General features: G+C 29.5%; 1 protein-coding gene across 5 annotated transcripts; it reads right to left on the bottom strand.

The window, feature by feature from the left end:
- Positions 1-955: 955 nt before the first annotated feature.
- On the bottom strand, positions 956-11,740 carry LOC111278916 (coatomer subunit beta'-2-like). 5 transcript variants are annotated; one of them, XM_089764654.1, is made up of 26 exons: positions 11,607-11,740; positions 11,225-11,245; positions 11,042-11,103; positions 10,893-10,947; positions 9,390-9,426; positions 8,945-9,307; positions 8,714-8,845; positions 8,473-8,621; positions 8,009-8,077; positions 7,497-7,647; positions 7,318-7,383; positions 6,977-7,165; positions 6,460-6,600; positions 6,292-6,366; positions 6,004-6,180; positions 5,809-5,900; positions 5,583-5,699; positions 5,016-5,130; positions 4,784-4,855; positions 4,071-4,267; positions 3,892-3,985; positions 3,045-3,151; positions 2,640-2,769; positions 2,320-2,537; positions 1,715-1,782; positions 956-1,299 (listed from the first exon to the last, which is right to left on the bottom strand). In XM_089764654.1, exons 6-24 carry the CDS (start codon positions 9,212-9,214, stop codon positions 2,364-2,366), a joined length of 2,517 nt encoding a protein of 838 aa, XP_089620780.1. In that variant the 5' UTR covers positions 9,215-9,307; positions 9,390-9,426; positions 10,893-10,947; positions 11,042-11,103; positions 11,225-11,245; positions 11,607-11,740; the 3' UTR covers positions 956-1,299; positions 1,715-1,782; positions 2,320-2,363. The 5 variants fall into 5 exon arrangements, with proteins under 5 accessions (XP_089620780.1, XP_089620779.1, XP_089620778.1 ...); XM_089764653.1 differs by having other exon boundaries at positions 956-1,302; positions 8,945-9,270; XM_089764652.1 differs by having other exon boundaries at positions 8,945-9,270.
- Between the last annotated feature and the right edge of the window lie 6,373 nt (positions 11,741-18,113).

Here is an 18,113-nt window from a genome sequence, read left to right as displayed (position 1 = left end):
ACGAAAAGATAATTTTTGTGTTTTAAATATAATTGACACAAATAATCTTAATACAGATACTACAATTACCATATTTCATGCTTACAAGTGTTGTTACAACCCTCCAGAGGCTTGATTTACTTGTGGCGTAGTAGCGAAGCTCAACTAAAGGTTATCGCTTGCACAAATTAAGTTACCCATAATGAAGTAAGAATGGGTGATAGGGAAGTGCTTTATCCTTTTGCCTATGAACGGCCACACATGGCTGCTAAAAAATATGTTCTGACTACACATGATTAGGCATGCAAAACAGATTAATAAGAGTTGGGTTGTCTCGGTGGATTTTAATGATATTTGAACTTTTAGTGAACGTAAAGGAGGCTTGGGCGACTAAAATGACAATCATGAGTGTCCACTTATGATATAAGTAAAACACTGTTAAAAAATTTACAGATTTTATCAACATAAAAGATGCAAAGGAAAATTTTCTCTAAAATTTTCTTACTTTTTAGTTTTCAAAGTATCCAAAGAAATTTTAGAGATGTTCAAAGCAATTTTATTTTTTTTCAAATTTCATTTTTTTTCAATTTTTTGAGCATTCAGTTACTTGTAATCCATATAGAATAGGGCCACATGTTATGCAATTCTGTATTTCACGTTGGATTTTATAATCGTTTAAACCGTTGTGTAGAACAGCTAAATGAAGGAGCGAGAGCCAGAAAAGTAAGTTGTGATCCAACAATATTATGCATTTTATTTCTTTTTTTTTAAATTACAAATTTACCCTTAATCCCAACTCCTATCTACTTAAATAGCCTAAAAAACCATTAGGCACCTAAATCGCTTCGAATCTGCAATGCCCAAGATATGAAACAGCATTCATAGCATACGAGCTTACACTCATTTCGCATATTATGATTTTTATGTAGATAGGTTTACAGCTCAAATTTCATATGGAGAGAGGAAAAAAAGAATCTCACGATCCAACCGAATGATCCAAGCCTTAAGGGGAAACCAAAATAGTACCTAAATTTTAAACAACATACAAATTCCTAGCTGAATTGGGTAGTCATCACTAATTCTCAAATTCTTTCTACATTCACGATTGCACAAGAAAAATTTTTAGGACAAAATGCCCGCCAAAGAATATGCTAAAACGTAAGACAAGCAACTAAAAATCATAATTTGAAAGCTAACTGAATACTTGTATATGCCCCCATGCCAAAATTCAATGTGCTTGAGAGATCCAAACCACCGGTAATGCGAGACAATCAGCCCTTATGTATATATATCACATCTTGCTAGCTTCTAGCTCAAAATCTGCTAGTTAAATAAAAAGTGACAATGGTAAATGATAAAGCAAACCACACTTTTGAGTAAATAATTACTTGTCTATTCTAGAGTAATCAAAACAAATCACAAGTATCTCTATTCTAAATGCAACTAAAAAATGTGGAAAGAAAATTCTAATCCTGTTGAAGCATTCCATTTAGATTTATTTGAAAAAGAATAATTATGACATTAGAAATTCGGGAGAGACGAGAGATTCACCATGAAGGTCAAGATGTATGCACACCTTTAAAGGACCAATCTAATGAGAAAGAAAAGTGTACTTTGCCCTAATCCAAACTTGGGCATGTGCCAAGTGAATTCTAACCAGCATAACTAATAACATTCTCTCCTTTAAGAAATAATAATAACAACAACAACAACAACAACAATAATGGTTTCTCACCTTAAATATGTGCTAAATGGAAGCTCAAACTGAATGTCTTCATGAAACCTAGTGATCTGGTGTAAGAACTGCCAAAAAGGGAAAAATAATAAAAAGTAAGAATCCAGGCATGACAGAACAAAAAAACTGCCAAAAAAACCACATGGAAAAGAATTCAACTTTAGGACTCACATTAATGTTCTATGGTATACAGAATACAAAAAACACTATTAATTTGATGCTAGAATGCAATAAATTGATTGCACAAACACAAAGATGAGAATGGTTACAGGCACTATGAGGGATCAGAAGGCAATAGATGTGCATCATACTAATCAATATCAATAGGCATCAGATTAACTTGATCTTGCCCAAGTTCGGGAAACATTTGTCAAAACAAGAAAAAAGAGCTATTAGTGACGTCATAATTTACAAAAGTCATTCAGAAACCAAACATGTATCCAATTCCAAATAGTAAATGCGATAAAACAAGTCAGCGAAACTGTTTAGAATTTAACTGGCAGGAGTTTTACAATTAGTGGTTGTGATAAAATAAATCATAAATATGGAGTCAGAGAAGCCTAAGGGAAAGGGTTAGAGACGGCATTTTAGAAACAATTAATCACCAGAGACAAAATTTCGATTTTCACACTGCCCCAACCAATTGCTTTTAGGCTGACGGGGTTCCTTTGTTATTCATACCCCACTCTTCTTCAGGCTCGTTAACATTAACAAGTACTGCACCATCATTAGAATCAGCATCCACAACAACAGCCTCCTCTTGGCTACCTTCTTCTCCATTCTGCTCCTCTGAATTCTGATCATGCCCATTTGGTTCTGCAGCCTGTGATGCCCAATATAACCAGAGTCCTTAACCACTCAAGCCATTACTACATTTAATATATTGCAGAAATAAAAGAAAAACAGATACATATGGATTATATACCTCATGATCAAGGTCACCATTTTCAAGAAGCTCCGCATCCTCCATTTGCATATTTCTGAAAGCCTCCACAAGTGTCATCTGTGATCTATCAGCATGGTTCAAATAGTCTGCTGCAGGAGGATAAACACCCCTGCAACCAATTGAAAGTTAATATTATATCAATGTGAGACAAAAAATAGGATGTGTCAACCACAAGGCTTAGCAACCAAAGCAAGTTGTACCAAAAAACTGAAAAGCAACCAAAAAAGGCCAAACAACCGGAATCTGAAAGTGATTTGCCCAAAGATATCACACAACAGCAGCAACAAGAAATAATAAAAAGGAATCCTGTTTAATAAAATTGCCTAGCAAAACGGAAACAAATAATACACGACAAAAATAACGGAAAGGAATGATGTTTGATACCTTGTTTCTTCCACTTTAGATTCAACAGAAAGAGCAAGTTGCCAATCCTCAAACAAGTTTGGATACTCTTCAGGATCAGCCAAAGATTCAGCAGCTTTTGGATTAACCTGCATGCAATGTAAAAATATAGTCAAATCATTTTGCAATCTATACCATTAACCAATATTAATAAGTAACATATGTAATAAAGTGCTAGGGCAGGTAGTTTTGAGTATGATTACAAAGAAACACGCAGGTCGAACAGATTCAAATAGCAAGGGTACAAAGAAATTAAACATCATGGCACTAAGAGTAGAAATAAAAAGATATTCAAAATGCTCCACAACCAATGACTTGTTAAATGAAAAAGATTCCCACCAAGATTCCAGCAGTACTTTACTGCTGCAATGTCTGAAAAAAAGATAAGATTGTTTTCCTTAGCTTTCAGATGTAAACCTCTACAAGCAGAAATTTTCAAACCAATATTTTCCAGCAAAACATAAAAAATGTTATATAATAATATTAAGCATCAACTTGAACTAAAAGGCAAGAAGTCAAGCTATAATAGTACACATCTGGGATAAAAAAGGGGAAAATAGATATTTTGACAATAGAATTCAGGACAATATTGAGACATACAATACTCATGCACGATAAGTTTATAAAGGTGGAATAGAGGGCAGATGAAGAAGAATAGTGCTTTATATTATTGATTATAGAAATGCAATATTCTGAATCTTGTATAACTATTCAGAAAATCAAACAAGTGGAACCAAAATGAACAAAGGGCTATGATACAGCTAACCCTGCTCATAAAGATCAAAGCAGGAAAAAACAAGCAACTGAGAGACAAGTAATGGCAACTAACCTTGTTGAGGTCTTTTCTCCAAATTGGTACTATCTCTGAAACCTTGCTTGGAAGATAAGATCGTGCCATCAGAGCAGCCTCTGATATCCGATTGCTGCAAAAGGAATACTTCAATAATATCCCTAACTTTAATGACATGAAGGGCAGTCTATTGTTTCAAGTCCTTAATAAGGAATTACCTTTCCACCAAAAGCTCGAGGCAATCCTCCAATTTACCCAACATGAATAAACAAAGGAAAGCAACATTGTTCTTCCCTTGCTCTTTGGAAAGGAATGCAAGTCTTGATATTCCTTCTGCATCTCCCAATGATGAATAAAGCAGCAATAAACCACTCAGGTCCATTGCATGCTTCATGCATTCCTCAGCCATTTCTAGCTGCAATCACAAGTTTAGCATAATCAGTAGAAATGATTAGAAAACAAGCAGAGAAGGCATTGTTGAAAACTAACAATTTATATGACGTGTTTGTCCATTGAGCAACATTAAAACAAACAGCTAGTGCATGTGGTAAAATTCAAAACTCCACCTCAGTAAACTGTACTGTGCAACACTGGCATTAAACAAGACACTAGGCAAAAAATAAAAATGTCTTCTTACATTTCATTTACCAGTTAAATAACTTACTAAGCCAAAAGCTCAGACAAATTGAGAAATAATTTATTAAAAGGCAAAGTTGTCTATTCCCACATCCTTTAAGAGAGACTTCATTCCGAGAGCAAGCACATTGAACATTTTCAAATCATGATTAGCAACCACATCATAACACCAATATAGAAGCGAGAGAAGCTACTAAGAAAGGTGACGGGAGAACCAAGGGAGAACCAAGAAGGACAATCATAACAGAGCAAAATGGCACTGAAACAAATTGGCAAATTAGAGAATACACAACACCTTTCCAGTGGACATAGCCAATTCTCCCAACTGCTTCCATTTAGACTCACTCTGAACTTCTGTGGCTATTTCCTATACAAAAGAGTAAGAATCTCTAGTGAGGATAGCAAGTTTGTTAAATGGCAAAAACAAAGCTTAATACAAAATGGAATGTATCACTCAAAGATTCGAACAAAGAAAAGATCTAAGAAGTAGTACTTCCATCCCCATACCAATTAAAGAACTTTCTTACCTTAGCAATCTCTAATTTACCAAGCTGTATGGCAAGCTCAAATCTGTAATCGGGGTCTGTAGCTACTTCTAGAGCATCCTCTATCTTACCTCGTGATTCCAGGAAACGAGCCACACTATCAATCATAGCAAACCATTAATAAAATCCAAGAAATTTTTCAATAATGACTAATTTAATAAGAGAAAATGAACATAATAAAATGTTAAAATAAAGAGTTTTCAAAGGAGGAGGAATAACCAAAGGTAAAGGGACCAGCCGTTTGGTAAGCTACTTATGGAGACAGATTAGATTTGCAATTCTTAGTTTCTCAACACAAGGAGATATGACAGAGATATTACCATAGATGAAAACAAAATTCCAACCACAAGGGGCATGAATATTCAGCACAAAATGACTAATCAAGAACCAAAAATTCAAATAAAGTAGGAATGAAGGAGAAGGAAAGGAAAGGAGAAGAAATGACTTCTAAATCTCCAAGCCAATTTCGAATAGTTGCAAGACTACTGGACAAATGACCAACAATATTCTTTATGAATGGAAGGAAAATATTTTAAGGCATATACATACCTATTATGGTGCTCTTTAGGAATTGAAGGTAAAATTTCATTGGCCCTTTCCAAATCTCCGCGCATCACAAGAGTCTTGTACTCAATCATGCTGAGAAGTAATGTGTATCCCATAACACTATACAATATGACACAAAAGAAGGCAAATAGACATTAATAATGCATTTTTAAAGCAAAAAAATAAGGTGCATTTTGACATAAAAATTAGCAATCACTAACTGACTTACTTAAACTCTTTGTCTATCAGATATACCCGACTTTGACTTGCAAGATATCCCAATAAGTACATAGGACGGTCCAAATGAAACATTGTGGTCACCTAAAATCATTAAATCATCAAAGTGAAACCATCAAAACTGACAAAAACCAATGCATAACCGTATGAAACACTTTCAAACCAAGGATAAGCAGAACACAAATACCTCTCCACCGACACAGTAATTAAGTCTCCATGAAGAGTTGTTGTAAATGAAACAGTCCCCAACCCAAATGCCAGTCCTGACACGTTCATTGGTCTCATGAAGAAGTTCAAATGCATCCTCAACTCCTTGTTCATCAACTGGTCTTCCACTATCTAAGTAAGATTGAACTACATCCCGCTGAAGCATGAAAAAATCAAGTTCAGTTCTGCATAACTGTAATAACGCGTGTATTCCAATCTAAAAAAGATATTGCAGATCTAAGAAGCAGATTACATTAAGGAGACTTACATTGTACTTTAGAATATAGAAAGATGTATCACTGGCAATTGCCACCAAGTCACCACTATCAGCCCAGTAGAGATTCTGACATTTTTAGTAACATAAACAAAAATTACCTTTAGCATGTAAGGTAGCCAAGAAGAAGCAAATGGGAATTATAGAGCTATATTAGCTTACTTTCACAGTAACATCAATTCGACGAATCAACCTGCATTCAGCCCAATCGTAAAAACAAATAAAATCATTGGAGCACATTGCGAGTAAAGTACCCCCAAAAATACGCTCAGCAGAGAATGTTGGCCGGACACTCCTCTTTTCCTGAAAATGTTAAATCTCGGTCAATACCACTACATTGTAAGACCGAAACTTGAACATAGCATTAAATAAAATTCCTTAACAATCATGATGGATACTACCATAATACACATAATAATTTACTAATAATAGTTATATACACTTAAAGAATAGCCTGTCAATTTGTTTAAAATAAAAATTTTCTTAAAAATTGAAATCCCTTCACTGCCCAAATTCTTGTTCATCCTATTAAATCCAACTCTCCAGCTGCAATACATCTGTTGCGTATGACAAATCTTTCAACAAATGAAAACAGAGTGTGCATGCACACAAACTTTTCTATATAAAGAAATATATCTTTTAAGGGAAGAAACCATCTAAATGACAAAATAACACAAACCTGGAAATTTTTGCTGAAAATCTTAATCCTTGATGAGCTTTCCCTAACAGCATACTCTCCATCAGATGACCAAACAAATTCCAATGCTGAACCAAATGACCTATTTCTCCATGCCAAAGCTGTAAATATGATGTACTCACCATCTCCACAGACAACAACAAACCTCCCATTTGGGTTATGTTTTAAGCTCTGAGAAGAACAAGATAGAGTAAAGGGTGAAGGGTTGAAAACAAATCCAAACATAAATACAACTTACAAAAAAATTAATCAACATATTTTAGGAGTGACCCTTAATCTTATGGCCAAATTCATTTAAATGAGCCCAGAAAGCATCAACTCACTTGAGGGTATAGATCACATGTCCCCAATTCCTTAACAGCCAAGGGTAATCTTTCCCCATCAGTAACCTAAGAACCAAATCAAAACAGCTTGCAGCATCACCATAAAGTGAAAGATCCAATATTAAAAGTCACACCATGAATGCAAAAAGACTAAATATTTTTTACAGCAGATAAACTACCTCAAAATCTGCTCCTACACTCTTAATATTCACGGTTTGAATTTCATTGTGTTTAGCCCATATGATTTTTCCACTGTTGTCCATACTTGCTACAGGTACTTCACGACCAATTTTCACCATAATAGTTCCTTCATCATACCCAATCACAATCCTGTAAAATGGAACAGTCTAGTAGTTCTAGCCGTAGCTGATTAAGAAGAAAAAAGTGTCAATGTAAACTAATAAAGAACTCAATTCAGAAGTCTGATATCATCAATTTGCATGCAAAAAGAAACATACAACTAAAAAGTCAGGTTAGGTAAACTAAAAGAATGAGTTTTATTTGACCTCTCACATTCTTTGGGCAGACAGACATACTCTAAACTAAATGAAAGACATTGTTTAAGCATTTAATGATCAAATAAATGACTCTAGTATTTAAGCATAAATAAACAACCTAGGAAAAGGTTAAAATAAAAAATAATAATAATAATAAACGTAAAACTGTTGCATGATTTAGCCAAAGAAATTACCTCCGTGAACCTTTCATATATCCAATTGCCCAAACTCTCTCAAGACCATAATTCAATGTATTTTCAAGCCTGAAAACAAATGAATTAGTTAAAAAGTCAAAAGATTGAAGAATTTCAAAGATATCATTACATACATCAAAGACTATTAAGATCACAATATCTTAAGAAAACACTAAAGCATTACACAAGGAAGAAATATTAAAATGGTGAAGCACCAATGTGGCTCTAGACCATGAATTTCTACATTATCTCAAAGATGCTCATGCCAACATGTCTTTACAATCAAAGAGCATTTTCACACTTTTACCAACACAAGACCAAGACAGGAAGTTGATGTATGATATGGAAACTTGAATTGTTATGCAGGAAAAGATAATATCAGCCTTACCACAAAACAAATGGCCACAGGACATTGACAGGGGTAAGCATGCCAAACCAGAAATATTTTATACTGCAAGAATTACCTATAAGTGGTAGCATGCCAGATACGAACTGTCCCATCTTCAGAACCAGTAATAATAATTGGAAGTTCAGGATGGAAACAAACTGCAGAAACGTTGTGCGTGTGGCCTTCCAAAGTCTGAACACAACTCTTGGTTTGGTAGTCCCATACCTATATCCATGGAATTAATCTATGAATAGTTCCTCAATATTTATCTATGATCAAAAGATAGCAGAATACAAACATTAAAACTAGTTGCATACCTTAGCAGTGTGATCATCAGAACCAGTGATTAGATAGGGCTTATCACCACCTGTAAAGTAATCGACGCAATTTACACCTTTATGATGGGCATCCAAAGTAAAATTTGGGTCGGGGGAGCCAAGGTTCCAAATCTGGAAATTTCAAACAGAGCCGAGGCAACTTTAGCATGGACATACCAAATGAAGCAAGAAATATAATGAAAAAGTTACAAACAGAAAGCTCCTTTATACCTTTATGGTACGGTCAAGAGATGCACTGGCAAAAGTGTTAGTGTCTTTCGGATTAAAGGTCACTTGCATGACATAATGGGAATGTCCCTCAAATATCTGAGTACACACCCAACCCTTCTCCCAGTCCCAAAGTTTTATGAGCATATCATCAGATGATGACAACACATATGGAAGAGTAGGATGGACAGCCACACATCTAATGTAATCAGTATGCGCCTCGAATACTTTGACCTTATCCATGGTGTTGTAATTGTATACACGAATAAACATGTCATCAGATCCAGCAACAACCCATTGTTTGCGTGCAACAAACTTAGCCGACCTAACTGCAGATGCATTGTTCGCTTCAGAGAATAGTAATGACTTCATGACGATGAAAACAGAAAAGGAAGAACATTATCATCAGACCAAGATAAGTGCATTGTAAGAACATATGAATGCATACCTGGCAACTCAGTGACCTCGAATGACTTAGCCATGGTCTGTGCACCAAAGACAGTCAAAGTTAACACTGAACAATAATTGAAAAACTCAAACAATTCAAATTCAGCATATCATGACTACAAAAGTTCAAAATGAGCCTAATACTACTAAAATGTTATTTTAAGAACTCAAAATCTTATACCAATTAAATTCCATGAAATTACTAATAATTTCTATAGCCTTATATTATGAAAGAATTATGTCAAAGTGCAAATAAAAATGTATTATTCATAAAAGAAACAAAAAGAATAAGTTACAAAAAAAGCTTCACAAATAAAGGACAAACCTTATATACAGAGTTAAAACCATATATGTCCCTGTGTTCTCAGATTTAAGCAGAGATTCATGCTAGTATCTGTGCCTATAATATAGCACTCATATACAAGGCTAAGGATGATAGTTTAATCATAAACAAGAACTAGATGAGAGGTCTAAAGATTTTGGGTTAAGGATCAGTATAGCGAATGCAAATCAATTAAATTTAGAAATGAAATAGTGAAAATGGAATCAAAATTAATGGTTAAGAAGCTTGTAAATGTGAATGGACTCATGAGATTAAAGTTAAATGAATGGAGAGGTGCCAGAAAATGCTCTATGAGTGTAAGATACTACCAGTACAAAGTCAAAAAGTCATAAGAACAGCATACAGTTTATGATGCTTAGTGACGAACAGCAGATGGTAATATATCCACAAGATGAATCAGACTAAAATGAAGAGAACAGATAACCATAAAGAAAATGAATCAAATGATGGAATAAGAAATGGAATTACTCCTAATAAAAAAAAAAAAGAGTCAATTCAAGTAGCATACTTTGTTTTATCTCAGATAAGTATCGCAGGTCTACAGTTGCTCTAATATAAAAGAAATTTTCAATACAAGAGAGTTACAAGAAGTTTTTATGTCACATTTTTAAGTGTGATAACTAAGACTTTTTTCTGTTTTTGGAAAAGACAACTACGAATTTTTTTTGGATAAGTGAAGACAACTAAGAACTAAGTACCTCTAGATCTTTAAAAAAGAATAAAGCCTTGGATCAAGCAGAATGAACAAAAACTAGTCCGGATTAAGGCTTACTTAAACTAATTGAGTTCAATGAGAAAATTCTTAGGAGAAAATTATTATCTTATATGCCAACAATAGTTTCTCACATAGCATCCCACAAGACCGAAGGAAGTGCAATGACACATGGTGGAAACAATGCTTCGAAGAGTAACATAAAATCAAGCTCTATAATGACTTTTCAAAATTGATTCTTTTTGCAGAACCTAAAAAATATAATATGAAAAAAATGCTAAAAAGAAGTAAACAGGATGGTTATTTAACTAAATTTTAGACACTAATTGTAACCATTAAATATATCAACTTATTCACCCATTTTTCCAGATTCTGGCATTTCACTAACTTGTCACACGGCAAAACTTCTAGCTTTCACAGTCATTACAACAATCAATAAAACCCCATACCTGTGACTGGTAGTTCCAGATACACACAGTTCCAGAATACAAACTTGCTAGAATCCTGCAATAGCAATTACAACAGATCAAATTTAGTCTTCAAGCTTGAGAAGATAGAATTCAAACAAATGGGAAACTGAATAAAGGATAGAAATTACCATGGTTCTGTTGGATGGAGATCTACTGATTTTACTCTCTCTGATCTTTGAGCAAGTTTCCTCTGATCCAAACATCACAATTAAGAACATTAGTCACACAATTTACCAAACATTCATACAAAAATAATAACAAGACCTAATCCGCACATAAAACTGAACTCAAATGAAAAGAATAATAAATACCTTAATTTCGAGTCTGAGTGGCTGTTAAACACGAAAACCAAAATAACACAATTAGTCGAAACCAAGCAACAGATCTTAAATCAAACTCAGCCAACAAGAGAGAAATAAATAACAATTAAAAATCGCCGCATTCACATTCAAAGTATCGAAGAAAAAAAAAGTTCACGCGGCAGATCTCAACTATATTCAAATCCCTAACTCTCCATCTCTGCAGCATAGAACTGAAATGATAACATAAAAACAACTAGAATCGAACATAATTAAAAAATTTTCCGATTTCCGATTCCATATATTAAACAGAAATATGAGAATTGAGCGTAAATCAAAGGGGACTTGGACCAGATCTAATGCAGAATCAAACAGATCAAGAAATTAGACTCACCATTTTTTACAGATGAAAATTAAAGAAGAACAAGCTCTGGATCGAGGTCGCGCTTTTGAGAGAGAGGGGTTTTTGATTGGTGCAACAATGTGATAGAGAGAGAGAGAGAGAGCTCTTCTCTGTGTGCGTGTGTTAATGTAAAAATAATAATAATAATAATAATAATAATGAGAAAAGACAGAGAGAGGAGATGCTTCGGAGTTAAGGAATAGATTTACGGAAGTGCCACTCACTGCCTTGGTTGAGTTGTCGTATGTTATGTTAGAGTAAAACGTTGATCGACGGGGGGCGAGTGTTCTCATGAAGTGAAATGGATGGCGGCGATTTTTAGTAAACCAAACTATTCGTATATTTATTTCATATAATAAATTATAATTTATATATTTATATAATATTTTATATAAAAATCATATATATATTATATTACAATATATATAATTATTAGATAAAATTTATTGACAAAAACACTTACATAAATATCTATTTTTTTTAGACACATAAAAAAAATTTTAATTTTTTTAAATGACAAATAAGATATTTATTAATTTTAAATTATTTATTAAAAATATATTTCAAAAATTATTAAATTATCTAACAATTTTAAAATTTAAATAAAAAAACCAATTTAAATTTAAATAAAATTATTTTATCCCATGTATCACCTCATCTCTCATCACATTTAACAAACCAATCGGATGGACCTTTCATTTAGAAATAAATATTTTCATTTTAAATAGTCTTCTACTTTCTATCATGCTTCTGAGTAATTTTAAAATATTTTCAATTTCTCAAGCTAAATTTTCTTGCTTTTGGTGATTTCCAACATAACTATACATCATGTTCGACTGTTTTGAAGAACAAGGGATATGATATTGCAGTAAATTAATTAATTATTGCTACCATATATATCTGTTTGAATATTGCTTTTCTTAATTTTCCATGCTACTACTATATTTATGTTTTTATATGATATTCGTAAATAAAGCATGCATATCTTTTGTGGTTTTTTACATATTAATAAAAAATCTAAAACGAATCGAATGACATAAATTAATGATCGATGAATGATAATTATAAAAATATAGTAATTGTTAGATTAACTTATATCATATTTTAATTACTAAAAATTAATTTTATCCGTTCATCCGAATAAACTCTTAATTTTTTTAAAATTTTCTATCAAATAATTCATCAAAGCTAGCTATTAGTTTGTTCTTATCACATCTATATATTTGATCATATATATTTAATTCAGGTTTTGGAATAGAGATGCTGGAAAAATTAACATAAACGGGATTTATTATAAAGTAGCTCAACGCCATTGGCATTCCATTTGAGCACACATTTAGCGGAAATCATATATACATATATGTATATATTATATTATAACATACATAATTATCATATAAGATTTATTGATATAGACGTTTATGTGGACAAATTCTTTTTTTTAACACGTAAAAAAAATTTTAAAATTTATCTTTGTAATGATACATAAGATTTAAAAATATTTATCAAAAATATATATTTAAAAAATTATTTAACCATCCAAAACTTTCAAAATTCATTCTTATCTTTATATAAATCCAAAATTCAAGTATAGCTTTTAAAATTCAGTAGTTTTCCATTCAAATATATTGTGGTTTATTGACTTCTTTGACTTTTCTTCTATAACCTTTTAATTATTTGACTTATCTTGGTAACTACTAATTATCTGTTTGAATTTCTTTTGTTTTGATAATTGGCAATTTTTTTGCTGCCATCTCTCTTATGATTTTAAATAAAATATATCTTATCTAAATTTAAATTTATATGTAAATCTTAATTTAAAATTACATAATTTATCTTAGAGATCATGGCATTATCATTAGATTTTCTTATTAACTCTTAAATTAAAACTTTAGTATTAAATTAATTGCTGCTCCTAACATTTCTAATGCTTACATAATAAATGGACAGCCTGGTGATCTCTACCCCATGCTTTCAAAACAGTAAGTGATTACCAAAACATATCTCCATGCACGTAATTGATGTTTAATTTAATTATGTGGTTTCCCATTATGTACAAGCTTAAGGTGGAGCAAGGGAAGACCTATCTCTTACGTATTATCGAAGCGGTACTCAACAACTAACTTTTCTACAAGATAGCCAATCATAAGATGATAGTTGTGGCCGTTGACACCATCTAAACCAAGTCTTATGTCATCGACATCGTGGTTATTGGCCCTGGCTAGACAGTCGACGTTCTGGTAACCATCGATCAGCCAGTTGGGTCTAGTACATGGTTGCAAGACCATATACAAGCGCAATTGGTGTGCAGTATGAATTCCACAACATGCACATTATTTTTATTCATTTTTTTCCTTTTACAGCACACATTTTCTAACAATTTTCATTTTTTTTTCAAAGTTTTCATCAAGATTTAAGTTTAGTCAAAGTATGCCAATACCTTTTTATGATTTACTTTTATCTTTCAACTTTATTGTTTCAATATTTTGTAGTATTTTGATCAGTATCACAATTTAATAAAGGTATGTCAATCCCACTTTTAATAATTCCACAACATGCATATTATTTTTTATTCAATTCTTTCTTAAGATATTTCAATGCCTTTTACTTAAGGTATTTCAATACCATTTTATATGATTTAATCTTCTCTTCCATTCATTCAATTCTTTGTTCTTCTTTTTTTTTTTTTTTTTTTACCATTTCTTAAGATATATTAAAATTTAATAAAAAGTAGTCATTGCATTTTTTATAATTTAATTTACATTTTTTTATATTTTTAGATGGAGAAAAATATGCAATCTTTGTATGGACTCTATAAATATATATAAATTCACGGTCTTTGGTGATGCATTGTATGAAAGTCTCATTTTTTTTTATGTTTTCTATTTGATCTTATAACATCATTTTTCTTGAAAACTATATGTGAATTATCAACAGCTGAAACTTAGTTTCTTTTTACGATCTTCAGAGAAATTGAAAAAAAAAATGCAAAAAGAAAATGAAGAAATGTTAGCAACATAATCACCCTGAGAGCAACCACTCTACGAATAACAAAAGAGTCTCTAAAATAATGAACAACAAGCTGCATTAAGAATAAAGGATGTACATAATCGAAACTTTTTTTTTTTCCTTATTTGATGTTGTTGTTGCAATGGTAATATTAGTAATTATTTTGTGTCTTTTTCTTCATAATTTAAAATATATATTTTCTCAATTTAAAATCACACACATTTATTGAATTAAATTTAAACAAATCTATTTTATCTATCACTTATGATTTATTAACAATCTCTCATTTCTAATTTAAAATTGTAAACAATTATCTTTTTCACATTAAAGAAGTTTTAGCATTTTTGAGGTAGCTTTTAGATTTAATTTGTGATAAATCAACATTTTAAAGATAGGTATATCAATTTACAATTGTTAAAATTTCTAATTTAGTATATCCTACAGCTATGTTGTAATTGATGGCAGCTCTTTATTGTTTTCTTTAATCAGGTTGAATATCATATTTAGATTTTTTTTGTTGGGTCGATTCTAAACTTGTGACTGACTATTCCTGTTAAAGTGCTATTAAATTAACAAATCATGAATCCTACTATTTTTTATTCTTTTTAGGTAAATGAAAATTTTTTTAATTTTTATTTAACATGTTTATGTTATTTTTATATTAAATGAAAATTAGTTAATAAAAATATTAAAAAGAATATAATAATAATTATTATTATTAAATTCTTTTAATTTTCTAATTCAAAACTGGTAATAATTGAACTTCTATAAATCAAAACGAATGATCATGTTGTAATTTAATTATTTTAAGTATTTTATATATACTTTAAAAATGTAAATTAAATAAAATAAATTTATGTATCTATAAATATTTAAATAAATAAAATTAATTCGTGCATTACACGAGTCACAAAGTAGTTATATATTATAATTTATGTTGATATAAAAATATAAAATATAATTTTTTTATTTTATTAAATTTATATATAATTATTATAATTTTAAATTATATTATTTTATATTTTATTTTTATATTATATTTTATCGAATTATCATATATGAATTAAAAAAGTTGTTTTTGATGCGTGAACAACATAGTCCGAGGACTAAGGGTGACAATTGGCCTGTGAAGCTGGAAACGGACAAAATCTAATAGTTCGTTAACAAGTTTAATTTTTAATCATTTATATTTTTTATTAAATTTGATAAATGACAGTAAATAATATTTTATAATTTATTAATTAAATAAATAAACTACAAATATAATAAAATTAGTTCATATTTAATTAATTTGTATAAAAAAGACATGATAAATAATTCATAAATAAATTTATTTTTTTTATTTATTAAATTTAACAAATAATCATGAATAATTTTTTAAAATTTATTAATAAAATAAACATAACAAAATTTATTAATATTCATTTTACTTTAATTCTTATTGACCTGTTACATGTTGGGGCATTAGTGGTGTGGATTGAATTTATTTTTTTATTTAAAAAGATTTTTATATGAACATTTTTTATGTTTGATAGAAAAGCATGATTGAGACGAAGATAGTTTTAGATTAATTTGATTGATGGAAATTGATTGAATTTGATCAAGTCTAATTAATTAGTTTAGTTTTGATAATAATCAATTAAATAAAATGATTTAATCGATTAATTTGATGGATTTTGAATTTTTAAAATTAATACTTGAATTAATCAAATTAAATCTACTTTTTAAAAAGATTTTAAATATATATTATATATTTAAAAAAATTTTATTTATACTTTTAAAAATGAAAAATACGATATAGATAATGTAAAATATTATTTTTAAATATAAATCATTTACTGATTTTTTTTAATTTACAGACTCCCGGGTAGTGTTGGTTAATTGTTTACTATAATCAAAATAGAAAAGTGTTCTCTAAAGCCTAAGCTATAATTTGTCTTTAAGATTTTGTTCTCATTAATTTTTATCTTAGAAATTTTACTCACGGTTCTAGGTATCCACATTTTTTTTAGAAAACAATTGAAACCAAAAATTCTCTTTGTCCCAATTAAATTGTTATATTGTGATTTTTTTAATCAAATTTTTTAAACGTTGATTTTTTATTATTTTATATTTATTATTGATAAAAAATGAAAAAAAAACATATTTTTAAAACTTTAAATAAAGTAGTTTCTAAATATGTGTTATATAATATTTATTAATTAAAAATTTTAAAATATTAAAGATCAAAGTTAAAATAATTGATAAAAAATCAATTTAACGATTTAATTGCTTAAGGGAGTGATTTTTTATTTGATACTAATACAGCAGATATTTCTGTTTATAAGACATATAAGAATTTCGACCAAAAGCTCAAGCCTCATCAACAAACAGGACTAAACTTGAGTTACATTTAGGAATGTTCATTCAGTCAGTTGATTAATTTCGAATTAAATTATTTAAAATTAAATTAATTGAATTATATTATTTCATTTTTGTTAATTGAATTAAATTTATAAAATTTAAAAATTAAATTCGATCAATTCGATTAATTTTTGATTAATCAAATAATAAATACATTTAAATTAAATTATATTTTAAACTCTTAATTTCTCATAATTTAAACAAACTAAATAAAATTATCCAACAAAATATTTAAATACCAAAATATTATATTAAAAACTCTAACAATTTTATGAAATTAAATGATTCATTTCATGTATTTTTCATTTTATATTTGGATTATGTTATATTTCGACTAAAATTTTAGTTAAAACCAAAAATTGAAATGTTCTTAAAATAATTTTCGTTAATCAATCGAAATTAATTTGATGACTGATCAATTAACTGAATTAAATTGATTCAATCAATTAATTCAATTAAAACTGAATTACGTGACTTACACTTGTCATTACAATCAAAGAAATAATAAAAATTTATGAGTAACCTAATTCACGTTAGCTGTTGTAATTAAATTTATAAATGATTCTAAAATTTTTAATAAAAGTTGATGAATAAAAAATTATTTTTATATATGTGAACAAAAAGAGAATGTATCAATCTATAATAGTGTAAAATTAAAAAAATTTACATTTTTTTAATTATTGATTTTAATAAATCTAAGATACGAGATTAGACTTTTTTTTTTTTTTACTTGTCTCTCTCTTCCTTTGAATGTATTGAAATTTATAATTAAAATATATATATATATATAATTTTTTAATTTTACACTTATATAAAATTGATTTTTAATCATTTGAAAATATATGAACAATAAATTAAGAGGTGAAATAACTATTTAAATTTTGAAAAGCAACGAAAAAAAATAATCTAATACAAAAAAAATAGTACTATTATAAAAAAATAAATAAATAATTTTATTTTGAAAATATATATTGTTTAATCTTTGAATACTACTATAAATCACGAAACTTATTTATACCTAATCAATTTTTTTATTAATTAAGAAAATTAAAAATGAATATAGTTTACCGAAATGAATACATATAA

This window comes from Durio zibethinus, chromosome 8 (genome assembly GCF_047325235.1).
Source record: "Durio zibethinus cultivar Kanyao isolate XHJ-2024 chromosome 8, ASM4732523v1, whole genome shotgun sequence".
Classification (NCBI taxonomy): domain Eukaryota; kingdom Viridiplantae; phylum Streptophyta; class Magnoliopsida; order Malvales; family Malvaceae; genus Durio; species Durio zibethinus.
The sequence above is the reverse complement of the archived record's forward strand: the minus strand, read 5'-3'. Positions and strand labels throughout refer to the sequence as shown.

Bases quoted from the DNA above. Each gene is read 5' to 3' on its own strand.
- LOC111278916 (XM_089764653.1), bottom strand. The intron at 11,104-11,224 runs GTATTTATTATT...TGTTTGGATCAG, and splicing joins CACTCAGACTCGAAATTAAG to AGGAAACTTGCTCAAAGATC. The intron at 7,166-7,317 runs GTGAGTTGATGC...TGTTCTTCTCAG, and splicing joins CATGTGATCTATACCCTCAA to AGCTTAAAACATAACCCAAA.